The 15,764-nt window shown below is 37.3% G+C and overlaps 1 protein-coding gene across 5 annotated transcripts in view; it reads left to right on the top strand.

Annotated features, from left to right (window-relative positions):
* The window catches only part of edil3a (EGF-like repeats and discoidin I-like domains 3a), a 253,694-nt gene that overhangs the window by 149,988 nt on the left and 87,942 nt on the right, over window positions 1–15,764 (top strand). For all 5 annotated transcript variants that reach the window (XM_036598750.1, XM_036598752.1, XM_036598751.1 and 2 more), the window contains one exon: window positions 8,711–8,892. In XM_036598750.1, the coding sequence (XP_036454643.1) occupies window positions 8,711–8,892 (182 nt within the window). The remainder of the gene's footprint in view (window positions 1–8,710; window positions 8,893–15,764) is intronic.

A 15,764-nucleotide genomic window follows, 5' to 3' on the forward strand; every position in this document is an offset into this window, starting at 1 on the left:
AGATCAAGTTGTTTGCATTTTTGGCAGTTCCTATATGGGGTTTGAGTTTATGAGCACTTTTTGAGACATTCGTTAAGAGACGGCAGAAGTTCTTAGGTAGATCACCACCCATTGCTTCAGAAATGATGTGAAAGTTTGGAAAGTTTTTGGACTTTCCTGCTTCTTCTTAAACTCCTAGTCTTTCAGTAAAATTATCTCTGATATGGACTTTAGTAAAAGTATGTTCTGTTGGATGAATTTCTACTTGGTGAACATCTCTGTCTGGCAGTATGATTCACACACAGTAGCAGCAGGAAAGCTCCTAAATGCCATCCGTCAGACCTTTTAACTCCACTCCACACTATTTCTTCTTCGTCTCCAGGTTTCTCATCATCGCTATTCTTTGGTGCTGTGTCAAAACACATGTTCATTAGTCATACTCTCCCCAGGTCCTTGTTATTTTCCATGCCTTGATCTTGGTCACTTTGTTAGAATCGTATTATGGCAACGACCTGCAGGGCATTAGTGCAGACTAGATCTTTGCTCACTATTACAGTATGTTCCTGTGGCCTGCTAATGACTGCTGTTGACAAAGACTGAGAAAAATTCTGATGTTTGCTGGTCTTTGAAAATACAAAACAAAGTTCTTCACATTTTTGCATGCGGTCAGCAGTTCAACAAAGACAAATGCATAGTTCCATTACTTAATTAATTGCATGTGTCACCTGTCACCACACAACAGCTCATCTGTTAAAGTCTTCAGGGTGGCCACAGGGCAACAGAAATCTGTAAAGTCAGCAGATCAATAAAATTAAGTGATTTAAGTGAATGAGTGGGTGTCCAGTGGGCCACCATTCTTTTGGCAGCAGTGCACCCTGCCAAAATCCCTGCCAAAGTCTTTTACTTTCTTTGTAGTAGATCTCAGTGTTGTATTAATGAGGGAGCACCAATTTCTGAATTCTTTCTCCTAAAGCAGAGATGACCTATGTCAGACCCCAGGGCCGAATGCAGCCCACGGACAGATTTTAATTGGCCCATGGCTTCTGTTTAAGAGCGTGTGGCTCACCAACCAGTACATTGCAGTTTTTCCTTTTACGTGATGGTGGCAGTACTACTGTAAAATTATAATGTAATGCACCAGACTGTGATAATGAAGTTAGCCAAAGTTTAAAAGCCTTTCTTCTCTGACTACACCTGCAGCTTCATTTACTGAATGATGTTTAGTCAAGAATACAGCCATAAAGCGCCAACTTAACACTGAGAACTGGCAATTTTGGCCAGATGGAATTTCTGAAAAGCACTGAGAAACTAAAGCTACTACAAGCTACCTGGATCTAACAGCATCAACTTGTGATCAGAGCAATTTCAGTAGTTCAATGAATATAAACGCATTAAGACTGAATAAGAAAACAAGGATGTTTAAAATGATTTCTAAATGAAGTTGCTGCATTTGTTTAAAATGTAAAGAACATGATTTTAACAAAATCAAAAATTTATAGACTTCTGTTTTACTTTGTCTTACAATTTTTTGAACAAGTAAACTCATGAATAGGAATGTAATTTATACATAAGACATAGTTTTATTGTTACTCAAATTGCCCTGAACAATACAACAATAAAAGAAGCCTTGTGCATCTTTTATATAGTGATAGGAAACATGGTAGCCCACAGAAAGCTCTGATTCCACACGCTGATATTTTGAAAATTTAAGATAACTTAATATTTTGGCCCTGAGATATTTTGATGGTACAATCTGGCCCTCTTTGAATAAAATGTTGGACACCCCTGTTCAAAAGCTCTCAAAAAAATGAGATTAACATAAACTTTTAATTGTAATAAGTTCTGGAGTCAAATGAAAGAAGCATGAGTTCTCTTCTGCATTGATAGACTGCTGAAAGAATTCGGAGATCATCAAGCAGACACCATTAAAGAAAATGATAAGCTCCTACATTGTCCTTATGTAAATGTAAATTAGCTAAGACTCAGGTGAGTTTTAGGGTTAGCTTAACTCAAAATAGTATCTCAGGAGCTGAATTTCATAAATAGGAGAAAAGGGCTTAAATCTCAAACTGATTTCAAAAGAGACTTACCCATGACTAGATGAGGTCAATGAGATTAAGAGGTCTTATTCAACATAATTCTTTCTTGTTTGGTATATATGTATACACAGTGATATGGTAAATGCTATGCCAAATACTTTTGGTAACACTTTCTTTTTCTTTTAGGGCAGCCCCCTAACTTCTATGTATAAATTGAAAAGTGAAAAACAAATTCTGAAGTACTAGATTATTATTCTGGATATCATAAATTTCAAATAAATCAGAAACACCTCCAAATACCAGGTAGTTATAGCATAAAATAATTGCACAAAATACAAAGATAGTCTTCTGAATAAAAGGTAAGCACTCAGTAAAACCATAGTGATCATCATTGCTTTCTTTTTACAGCCCAGATTTAGTTTCAGTTCTAGGTAATAGACAATGTAAGAGTCTTTATACTTCGTCTGTGTACAGTCTTTTTACACCAACCGCCTGGTGTTTTTTATCCTAATTTCACAGTACTGTGGAGTTTGTCTGACTCACTTAGCCTGTTAATACCTAGAACCTGTTGGGCATTTCAGTGTAATTTAGATGGACTTTCTTGGAACTTTGCATCATAACACCCAAAATAATTACCTAGTACTTTAGAGTTTGAGGGTACTGTAAAGGAAAATGTTCCCATTTTTCTGTCTATATTTACATCAAACAGAACATGTCTTTGGACTATGTGAATATGATATAGATGTTGCTATTGGGAATTAAAAGGGTGGCAATTGCTGAACTCATGAAAATGGAAGTGTCAGCCAATCAAATTGTTAAAATGAGGCACAAAAACGTTTTGTCATGTGTCCCACCTGTAGTCAAGGTACATGCTGAAATTAGTGAGGAAAGAATTCAGTACTTGAATGCACATTGATTGGGAGGTTGGAATTATAACACTTGAAAATGGTTTTGAAACCTGACAAACATTCAACAGAGGATAACTGAATAGCTTTTTGGAAAATTTCACTGTAAAAACAATTTAAGGTCTGTTGTCCCCTTTTTTTATTGAGTCTTAGAACTAGCTTTCAGCTCCAAGAGATTCAGTTCACTCTAATGTAAATATCCAACAGTGCATGACTATGAATTATAACAGTGCATGCCAATGAAGAATTGACAAATTCCACCTTATAGCAAACACGCATTGGTCTGTAACAGTGGTCACCAACCTTGCTTCTGGAGAGCTACCTTCCTGAAAGATTATATCTTACTCTGATTAAGCACATGATTCAGATCACTAGTCCACCTAAATGGTTGTATCAGGTGTGTTAGGTTAGGAATTGTACTGTAAGGGAGATCTCCAGGAGCATGCTTGGTGACCACTAGTCTATACTACTTTATTTTCCACATTTATGTTATACAGTTTATGCAGTTAAACAATACTGAAAGTTGGAGGTACTGCAGAACCCTCAGCCACCCTGCTTATCGGACCTTACTTTATAACTTTCTAAGCATTGGCTCAATGACCTTAGTGGTGAGAAAACTGTATGATCTCAAAATGCAAAGTAGGCGTATGAATTTGCATTCAATTAGTCTCAGTCTTAGATACTCAACCCATAGAGGTGTGGAGCATCAGATATCTATTGTGTGGAAAGTTTGCCAAAAATTGAGATTTTGTCAGTTCTGATTGGCTATTGGATACATTAGCAGACTCACGTTTTAATCTGTCTGATGAGACAGTTACCTGCTCTGTGTGTCTTTTGGTGTAAGATATAGTTGCTGGATTAATAAACATTTATGAAGTTCTCAGCACCACATCTTCAAAAGCTATTCAGCAGTTTCATTTTCCTTAAAGAGTTTAGAAGATAACCTCACTCTTGCTGGCATATACCACTTTGTTCCCTGTGGGTGTGTTTTATTGTAGCCCTGTTTTGAAAACCCCCTGCACCTACACGTCACACAACAACAATGATCCATGACAGGTAAATTTGGACATCAGGTGGTCCTTTTCTGTCAAAGTAGGTGGTTCTTCACAAAGTTGAGCAACAAAATGCTCCAGAATCTCTAATGACAGGCAGAAGTCTGGCTTGTGAGACTAGGATTCCAGTACTGTTGTCATTTGAAACCCTCTCTCTTGCTCAGAACTGAAATCTGGCCTGCTGGTTAAACAATTCTGTACTGCCATTTCAGACATATACATTAATTAATTTCCATATTATAATTGTACAAGAGATGCTTTAAGACATTTGCTGAGTAATCTGTATTGCTGAAAAATTTAACGCTGGAAAGAGACAGAACAATCTCCCTCCCCTCGCCACCCCCCTCCAGGCCTGTCGCTGCTTCTGTCTCAGTGATAAAGCACACATCCTTGCTCTTTTTACTCTCCGCCTTACAAACATTTACCAGGCCCGTGCTGCCGCGAACCCCCGGCCGCTCAAGGACATTGTTGACATGGCCGCTAAAAGACATATTTTGAAGAAGTATCAGCAGCGCCATTACCGCTCCATTGAGCAAAAACTCTCCTAACTGAATTAAGCTTTAAATAGTTTTGCTAAAGGGACGCCGGAGGTCATGGAGCAGACACAAATAGGGTTTCTTTAGTGCTCCAACTTGTTCTCCTTCAGAAAAAAGAACAGAGGATGGTTCAGAATGCCATATCAAATACAGGTGTCCAATAACCAAACTTCAAAACATCCTTTTTCTCTTAGCTTACAAGGACATTCAGGCTAAGGATAGAAAGCTAATCCTTGAGGTATTGATTCTGGTGGTGCTTAGTTAATTGAAAGAACTCGAATTGTCTACAAGAGAGGTTAAATTGTCTGTAAATTGTCTTGGGACTTTAGGAGATAAGAAGGAGAGCTACAGACATAGGCTTCATGAAGTTTTTCATGCTGTAAGCTGTTTCACAAATAACCAAACATGTCAAATGTTTTTTTTTTACTCACTTTGTTTCACTGAAAAATCCACGTTGTAACATGACATATGTAATTACACATTTACATTATACATTTTTCAGTTCAGCTTTTTACCCATTTGCTTTAATGTCAACAATTTACCAAAAATGTACATAAATGCATGATAAAATTATAATGTATCTGGGTCATTCTACAGAAACATCCACTTTTCTATCTATCCATAGGCGTCACCGGTGTTACCAATCCTCATTGGTGTTACATATAAGAAGGGCAACACCAGAGACAGTTACACTAGTGACATTTTTGATGAAAAATGCATTTTACAAAAAGGCTGCTACAGAGCATCAAACCACATGTTGTCAATCATGGAATGTCCACTAAAATATGTAATTTAATCCGTTTGTATTCAATTTTTTTTACAATTACCCAAGAATAAAGTAGGTCACACCAGTGACGTCAACTAAAAGCTTCATATGAAATCACGAGCTAAATGAGAAAATTTCTGATAACTGAGAAGACACAGTGGACTTACCATGTCATTTTTTCATAGGTCCTCAGAAAATAGGTAAAAGGAAGTCAAGTGATGTCATCAGTGTGATTTTTTATTCAAAATAAGAGGTTTTTTGTTATGCAGTAACACCAGTGACACGACTCCTTGGGACAACAACTTTCATTATATAGTTTATAATATTTATTGGCATTTGTTTTCATTATGTCATTTAATTTATGTATTACATGGTCATGTATAGATTATTATAGTTAAAATTGCAGAAAAATGTGTTTTTCTTAAAAATATGGCACTTATTCTTTGCACATGACTGTGGGGACAAGCACCTGTGAGGTGCTTGGAATTCTAGATAATTGAAATAACTTATTGTTCTATTTGAAAATGTAAAAAAAAAAAAAAGTAACCCTAACATGTTTTTCAAGTGTAATATACCTGTAAATGCTAGGGACACAAAAACAGACGTTTCTGTGGAATGACCCATCTCCTATGTAAAACTAAAATAATATATTATAATAAAATATCTGACACCTAAATTTTTTTTGTTCAGAATCTGCCTATACTATAGACTTTCTGTGCTTCACATATATTTAAAATAAAGGTTTCGTATCAGTTCATGGCTTTGGTTGAACTGTTTGAGTAAATTCTTTAATTGGTATTATAACATTATGTGGAGGTTCTTTAAAATTTGAAATGTTCTTGACAATGTCCATACAATGGTTCTGTTAAGAATCATCCACTGAATGGTCCTCTAGGCCAGTGGTTCCCAACCCTCTGCTCAGCACATGTTAGTGTTTTCCCTTCTCCCACTTGATCCAACCAATCTGCTAATTAACAAGCCGTTCCTGGACCAGGGTTATGAACCGCTGCTCTAGGGCCATGGTCCTCCAACTGGTCCTTAGGGTCCCCCACCTGGTCCACATTTCTTTATCCCCCTGTGTTACAAATTATGTTGAAGCACAATCCTAGACCGCATGGGGGGTCCCTGAGGACCATATTAAAAAAAAAAACTGCTTTAGGGCGCAAACAGAGGTTCTTCTATGGCACGGCTCCAAAGAACTCCTTTTGGTACCTTCTTTAAGAATGTATAGGCAAAAGGTTCTATGAAGATTGAAGCGCACTTCAGTCAGCAAGTAATGCGCCATAACATCTACCACTCTACATCACTTGTCTTATTCTGTATGTTTTTTGGTTTTGTATTTGACCTTTAACTTACATATATACACGAAACAAAGGAATTTCTTAAGGCATAGAAGATCTGATAGAATGTTCCTATAACATTACAGTTCCATCTTTTATTTCATGTCCTTGCTTTGAATAGTTCTTTCTAAGAAGTTCTGGGAATGCAACCCCGATGTAGGACATGGCCCAATTAAATCATACTATTAAAGGGTACACATTTTATCATAGGCATGTAAAATCAACACAAGCTCCAAAGAGGATTCTTTTGTTGGTGGACATTGGCGGGATTTCAACACTACAAATGTGAGATAAAAGAGCAAAAAAATGAGAATCCAACCAAGGCCAAAATCCTGAAGGACTCTGTTAGAGTGTCTTTATGAATATAACTCCCTTTTAAAAAAGCTTAATTACATTAAATTCTATTAAATTCATGTTTCTCTACTTGTTTGTTCATATGGCAAGGGTATTTAAACCTGGAGAGATGCCTGGATGATCATTCTGTCGATAAAAGAAAACAAGCATCTCTTACAGAGATCCTCAAAGCTCTTTTCATGGTGAAAGATCTCAAGAAGAAACCTTCGACTCCTGTTAAGGATCATTGTACTAACATTAAAAGTTGCATGTTTATCAAGCATTGCTGTCATCATTTTTGAAAGACTGAACCTGTTAAGGCCATAATTGCTGTGCAGGTAAACAATGAAAAAAAAACACAGTCATCCTTAACAAGGCAGGAGAATCTCTATGGAAAGCTAAGGATGAAGGCAAGGAGATAATCTGGATAAGTGGGGCCAAAGATAGTTTGTCACTGAGTAGAATCTCTGCAGACATCTCCGAGGAGCAGAAAGAAAGCCCAGAAAAGAGACAAACAAGGACAGGGACTGAGGCGCGATGTGAGAGAGTGTGACCGAAAGCAAGGTTGCAGGAGATGATGCTGTTCCTGAGTCCAAGAAAAAAGATGTGTCCTTTCAGTACTTAATGACCACTTAGCCTGACTCACTGCAGTTTTACACTTCAAATAAAAAAACAGGCATTTACAAACCAATTTCTTCTGTTGTACGCTCTCAGAAAAAAGGTACGAAACTGTCACTGGGGCAGTACCCCTCCTGTCATGGGGTGGTATCCTCAAGGGTACATCTCAGCACCTTTAGTCAGGGAGCATAATTGTACCGTAATCCATTGAAATTATATTTTCTAAGTTGTATTGACTCCACACACTCTGTATCGCCTGCAGGCTTTTTATTTTATTGTTCTGTTTTAAAACATTAGGTTATGAAAAGATACAAATATGTACTTTTCCAATATAAAAAACTTATTTAAGGTGCACAGTTGGACATTAAAACCATTGTTATACCCTTGAGGGTACATTTACATTGCTTGTACCTTGATGAACAAAAAATGTTGTATGTTGCAAAAAAAACTTTGAATCCCTGAAATTGTAACTTTACTGGAGATTGGACAACTAAATTAGGACTATTTCTTTTGGTCAGTGCTTCTTTAAAATGCTCACCTCAGTGAAAAGGGATACTTATGCTTATTAAACAAAGTAAAAAATTATCATATTTTGTTATGATAGACAAAACGCAAAAATATTTGTGTAGGCACGTCACCTGCATTCATAACTTGAGTTAAAAATGAATACTGTAGATGTTTGCAAACCTCATTGATCATGTTTTCATCTTGTCTTTATGCTGGCTTGCACATTAAAGCCTTAAATGTTTAAACCTTAGAAGATAAAGATAACAAAAGCATGGTGAATAATTTCTTTCTTGTAGCTTATTGAAACTACAAGACTGTTCTGTCAAAAGGGTGGATCCTAAATCTTTAATCCATACTGCTGTTTTCATTTGTTAATAGAAGAGGAGATGTTTTATTCTGATTTGAATATTTTTGTAATTTGGTTGACATACAAAATAAGTCGAATGAAAACCTGAACAGAAGCATTTGTGAATTCAATATAAATGCAATTCATTACAAAACACTATTTCGTTGTATAACTGCATTTACATCATTGCACTCTAGACTTCTAGGGATTACCCATCTCTTGCTTTAACCTTGAATAAGGGACTGGCTTGACCGCATGTCTTCAAATGTCCTTTCTGTGTCTTGACCAGGATGTTCCGGTCCACTTGGCATGGAAGGAGGCATCATCTCCAACCAGCAGATCACTGCCTCCTCCACCCACCGTGCTCTCTTCGGCTTGCAGAAGTGGTATCCCTACTTCGCGCGTCTCAACAAGAAGGGTCTGGTGAATGCCTGGACGGCTGCCGAGAACGACAGATGGCCTTGGATCCAGGTAACAGATGCAACGAGAGAGACTGGGTATGGACAAAGGTCCACCAGCACTAAATGAATGTGCAGCTAACCTGAGGCCTCAAGTCTTAATAATGGAACCAAGTGTTTTAGTTTCGCTTTGTTGCAGAGCTGGTTTTTGGAAGAGCTCAGTGAAATAATAGCAAAGTTTTAATAGTAATGAGTTTCCAGTTTATTAGGTACTCCATGTGTTTTATTTACACTCATTGGGCATTTTATCAGGTATATCGACCATTTAGATGCACTGTTTCCCCATCTACTCTGTCTACTAGTGGAAAGGGGCCACTATAGGACCACCACTGACCACATGTTATTCAGATGGTGAGCCATTTTCAGCACAACAGTGACCACCCTTTGCTTATTTAATATGCTGTCAAAATGGCCATTAAGTGAAAGTTATTATTTTTTTACTGTCAGGAAAAGCAGAAAACATATTTGAGGGAAAGTTACACAGAAGTCTAAATGTAATGTATAAATTCACAGTGTTCAATGAATCCAGGCCTGTATCTTTATTACAGCTTACATTCTTTTTGGGAGACCTGTTTTCAGTTTTTCAAAGAAGTTTGCAAGAATACTTTCAAGAATTTTTTACACCTCCGAAGTTCAGTCTTAGAAGTTGGTTGCATTTTCTCCTTCTCACAATCTAAGTAATGGCAAACTCATTCAAGGATGCTGAATGGATTATCTTATATCTAATCTAATCATTATATCTTCTTCTCAGAAATCCCCCCTGGAAAATGAACAGCATGGAATTAACCCTCTGGGGTCAAAGGGCATTTTGTCTATATTTGCATATCTTCTTAAATTCGCCTTTAAAGGCACTTGCATATAACATAATACCCATATGTTTCATATCAAAATTTGGCATTCTCTTAATCGCTACTTTCCAAAATCACTGCAGCAACTTCAGCGGCTGTAAATTCTTTGCACACCATTTTACATGTGTCTCAAAAGTTGACTGAATTAAGAATGAAGGGTTTCCAATGTGATGGGCAGGTTCTTAGTGTCCTTTGGACGGTTTCATACAAAATGGAGACAGACACACGAATCCACCAATTACACATGGTGAGAGGCAGATGATGTGTATCATGTATGATCTTGTGATAGGGTAAAATTAAAAGGGTTGACTCTACAGATTCAGGAAGAGAAACATATGTAGAAACATCAAATTTGACTCCCGGGCAGGTTTGTGGACTCCAGAGGGTTTATAGCCACTTTGACACAAAATCAAATAAATAAAGGTTTTTCTTTTACACAATTTTGTACATGGTAGTTGTACCAATGGGTGCAGGTACAAGGTAGGTAAACTGGTGTTTATAGAGCACTTTTAATGTGATGTTTATGACTGTTGCACCTCTGCATATTCAAAAAGCACTGAATACAGTCTTTCATTCTTTTGTTCAGAACTCAAAAACTCTGTTGCCAAGGACAGCCAGTGCAAACAATAGGCCCAGAACACAGTATATTCTTCATTTAGAATTCAGACGAGGTTTTTAAAGCTGGTTCAAAGTTGTTGATGCGTTGTACATCTTTATAAAGAGCTGATTGATAGTGACGTTGTGGAACTGACACAGCAGCATATCAATGCTTTGCCACAAGATTTTCTCTAGATACTTTGCTATGCTTTGAAACTATCTGCTGTGGAATACATTTGATTGATATCCTAGACAATCACAGTGGAGGGAAGTCTCACTCCATTTACTTTCACTTTCACCAGCGAGTACCCCCCTGTCAAACTCCTTTTCATTCTTTAAGCATATCTTTGTAAAATGCAGAGAAGTTGAATATCCTTGATTGAATGAGTATTCACAGTCTTTAGTCTCAATGGCACTGCATAAGACATTTTGACCTTTATGAAGAGGAGTGATATACTTGACTTTAAAGGGAATTGGCAGTGAAGTACAGTTCTCGTACTTCTCACACTGTCGAATAAAAGTCTAGGATGAATGAGCTTGGATTTCATAGCTTTACATTCAATAGGGAAGCATGTTGGTTTCCCTTATAGAGCCTTTGTAAAGTTTTAAGAATTTATTGCACTTTTATTCCAAAATTACACTCTTAAAAATAATATGCCTGTAGAGCTCTTGCCAAAGAACAGGCATCTCAAGCCCAAATTACTTGGGGGAAACTAGCCAGGTGGTCTTCTCCAAGTGGGGCCAGTTGAAATATGCTGAAAAAAAATGTCCCATATTTTTTTTTCCAAGGATGAATTTTAACTTCATAACATATACAGTCATTTTATACTGTATAGTGTATATAACATATACAGACATTAATCTTAGTCAATGTTTGTTAGCAATTCATCTGTCACAACTGTCTTAAACCACAACTACTACTAGTACTACTACTTTTACTACTATTACTAATAATACTACTAATAATAACAACAAGTGGTGGTAAAAGTAGCATAAATACATATTTTTAAATAAATATCATAGTGTTTAATTATATCAAGCAAACACGCATTTAACAGTAGAATTATATGGGACTCTTATGGTGATAGTATTGGGGTTTCTGCTGAATGTGAGTGAAGTTATTGGGAGTGAAGTGTTAATAAAAGTAGATCCACTTATTTCTTAATTCTGACATACTGCATTTACAGTTATGTCCTGGATAAATCCACAAAGACAGATTTATTATCAGTCTAAATCAGAATAACAGTTATTCATAGTGTAAATATTCATGTTCATATTCATATTCATGCTACAATACAGTCATGCCCACTCAGTATGCATGCAGTTCATGCTTTGTCAGGTTTCCATTTGAATCCTCTTGCATTTTTCTAACTTTGCTTTTAGCATCATAAGCATCAGCCTGATTTTATATACCTTATATATAGCTTATATATTATATATCTTATGACACTGTAACCAGCCTGTGTCAGGTGGATGGTCAACCCATCAGATGTAAATATTTATAAAATGGAAAATTTGTGAGCCGGATTCAAGGATAAATTGTACATATGCAATAGGCCATATTGCCCGCTGTAGAAGAATCATCTTTTGTTCCCTAAAGTTTCCAAAATCTTCTAATGAAGGGTCTATTGTAAGTGTGTTTTGAGTCAATATGCAAAAACAAGGAAAAGCACTGAAAATATTGGTGATGGTAACTGACCATACAGATGTGTTAGACTAGATTAGGTTGAAAAAAGCTGGAGTATTCGTTCAATCATATGTTGAAAAGTGGTTCTTCAACACGCTCAGAAATAAAGGTCTGAAACTGTCACTGGGGCAGAACCCCTCTTGTCACTGGGGTGGTACCCTTAAGGGTACATCTCAGTACCTTTAGTCAGGGAACATAATTGTACCATAATCCACTGAAATTGTATTTTCTAAGTTGTATTGACTCCACACACCCCGTCTCGTCTCCAGGCTTTTTATTTTATTGTTCTGCTTTAAAACATTAGGTTATGAAAAGGTACAAATACATACTTTTCACCCGGGAAAACTCATTTAAGGTACGCAATTGGCCCCTAAGACCACTGTTGTACCTTTAAGGATACATTTACATTGTTTGTACCTTGATAAATGAAAAATGTATGTATTTCTAGCAGTGTCTGGCATCACCTTAAAGTACCCATATTTTCAAGAGTGCATCCCCACAACACTCTATGTTGATTATCCCAGTCCTGATTGTCCATTTCCTGCTCCAGCTCTACACTAGCACCTACTAATTATCTCAAACACCTGTTCCTCATTTATGCCTTTGTTAAGACGGCTATATATACTCACTCATTTGGTTGTGCTCTTTGTGAAGTTTCTCATTTATCTCCTGCAATTCTGAGCTGTTTATTATCCATGTTTCCATTTTCCTCATGTGTTTGCTCTTCTTGCATTTCATAGGCATCTTTGATGCCTGTTGTTGGCTTTTGGATAATGAGCATGGCTATGACTTTGTTAACATTGCCTACTTGTGCACTGACCCATGCTGCATATAACAGTGGTGTGCTTTGGGAAAGCCAACTAACACCCACTATCATGGCTCGTTTGAACTCCGGTAATTCACGTCGCCTTACTATAAGCACGCCGACCAGTGTTTAACCTCACTCACAAGATAAGACCTCACAACTTATACAGATGCAGGTGTTCCCAAGCCACCCCCCCTCATAGTCAATTTACATACTGCTATCCCATGACGTTTGGCAGTGTATACAGATGGAGATACAGACTCTGAGCACAGTCTATCTGTTCTCACAGCGACAGTGTCAGGCTTTGGGGGGAAAAGAGAGGGAGAAAAAGAACCCGGTGAAAGGAGCGTGAGGACCATGAAGTATTTAGGGTGTTTGTCTGACTTTAATGATGTCATGTGGGAGCGGGCTCTCCATGCTTTGGAACAGTGTGCTGGGGGGGCTGCAGGGGAGTTGGGTGGGTGGGCTTACTACAATATGCTCTGGTAATTGCCACATGACCCATTCTTCAGCCACCAAAACAGGAGAAGCCCGGGCATGCTGCTCACGCTATGGGTTAAATCAGAAAGTGCTTGTGTTTCAGTCTTTTTCTCTGTATTTCTTAAAGTGCTTTATTTGTTTTACTCTCGTCTTTTCTCTCTCTTTCTCTCTGTCCTGCTTGGGGCGGTGTAATACTAAAGCAGCAAATAAATCACACAAACACCTACAGCTGTTAATAATTGATCACAGAAATAGTGTTCATCATTATTTTCTGTGTGTGTATGTGCGTGGGTGTGAGGCAGAAACAGTGGGGAGGGGCGAGCAAGAGATTTGTGCGCACTGTCTTCGTCCTCACACGTGCTTGCTTTGTGACACTCGAGGGAAATTTCTTTTGCCTCAGAGTGGACAATTTCCAGATTATACTTCAGACGTGAGACAATTTATGATTGAAGGAGTGTCGCTTGTAGATGCCTAGATGGCTGAGCCACACATACATTCATACACACACACACACAAATCATGCAGTACTGTGCAAAAGCCAGTGATCACCCTTCATTCATTTAATTTCTATTTAAAATGGCAATTAAGAACAAGTAATTAATTTTTCAGGAGATATTTTTCAAGAGATTACATTATATATGATAATCCACTTGCTTAAGGAAGGGAAAGTCAAGTGAAAAAATAGGAGTTTTCAATCCGAAAAATAATACAATATTACAGAGATAATTGAACTTCTATGTAAGACCTGATAGACCTGGTAGACCACCAAAACTGTCACCATCAGATATTCAGTGCTTACAGCTTTCATCTTTGAGAGAGAGGAGAAAATCAAGCTCCACTCCTACTTCAAATCTAAAAAGGCCACGTCTTTCTGTCCATCCACTGTGAAAAGACAACTCAACACTGAGTCTGAAAGGATGTACAGCTGACAAGAAGCCCTTACTGAGAAAAAGAAAGAGAAAATAAAGAAGAAAATTCGCAAATCAAACAAATAAGCTGCTGTTATTCTCAGAATAATGGACTGTCCACCCCAAAAGTCCACACCTCGACATCACTGAGTGTGTGGGATTACTTGGATTGTGAGAAGCAGAAAGTTCAACCAACTTCTAAGACCAAACTTTGCAAGTGTGGAAAAATATCCCTGCAGATTTCTTTGAAAAACTGAAAGCAAGTCTCTCAAAAAAGAATGGAAAATGTATTGAAGGCAAAAAGTGGGCAACACTAAATACTAAAAAAATGATGTTATATTAAGTTGCTGAGGCTTCTCTGTATTTTTTGTTTTTGTAGTAAATTTATGGCCACTTTGACTGGATGAAATAAAAAAAGGGTGACTTTGACTTTTGCACAGTGCTGTATATTCAGAAGATTAGGTGCTTTGACACATTGTTCATTTCCTACAGTCATGCCTAGAAACAGGATATGCATAAGGTAAAATAATTCAGGTACACTATAATGACATTATTTAATGAAGCAGCTACAATTATTCCCTAAATGGATATGAGATATTTAGCATTATTAATTTGATATCTTTATTGTATTGCTCAGTGAATCATTCCATTATAATATAAAATACATTGAGTTACATTTTGGTTGTCAGCATCTAATGTGATGTGTCAATCTGATTCCTTCCATTCCTGCTAATGTGAATTTTAATTTATTGTATGTCTGCGTAGGCCGATTAATTCCAACCCAATTTGCCAAATGTGAGTCAGGTTCGTAATACGGCCATTATTGAACAGAATCATGAATGTTGCAGCAGCCTACCTATTACTGATATTAACAAAATGAATTATGCTCAGACGTCAGCGTTGAACACCTTTGCCAACATGACTAAGCTCACATTGTGCCTGTCATTTAGCAGACCAAATTCACACTGAGGCTAGTCTGGAACATGCTAACCATGAAAATGCTAATGCCCAGTCCCAACAGCAAAAGCAGTGACTGAGCATCAGTGACAAAACTGGAATGCTGGCATTCCAGTCACAAGCGATACAACGTGAAGCAACACTTAGTTGATATGAAATAAAAAACATAGTGCAACATTACAAATAATTGGCTAGTTATGCAAGACGGCACAGTTTAAGGTATGAGCAGTGTGTGCATAATAGCAGAACAACATCTGCTGGTGTCTCATTTAGTACTACGCAATAAGTTACTATATGAGATTTTTACAGACTCAAGATCATGATCAGTGATGTACAGCTGTAGGCAGATGTTTGAACACCCACTGTCATATTACATGTTTTATTGATATTCTTAGTGAAAATATGTTAACACATCCTCTACAAGGAATTAACACACCTATGACATTTCTCTGGAAATTCTAGTGCAGATTGAAATAAAAACTTAAAATATAATATGTGCCATAGCTTTTGCAACTATTTTCCTTTTCCAATATGTTAAAACTGGCAAATAAACAGTAAATGTGTTCTCAGTAGGGGATGTGGTAACTTACGTTCACTTACAAA

The sequence above is a fragment of the Colossoma macropomum genome, unplaced genomic scaffold (genome assembly GCF_904425465.1).
Source record: "Colossoma macropomum unplaced genomic scaffold, Colossoma_macropomum, whole genome shotgun sequence".
Lineage (NCBI taxonomy): Eukaryota > Metazoa > Chordata > Actinopteri > Characiformes > Serrasalmidae > Colossoma > Colossoma macropomum.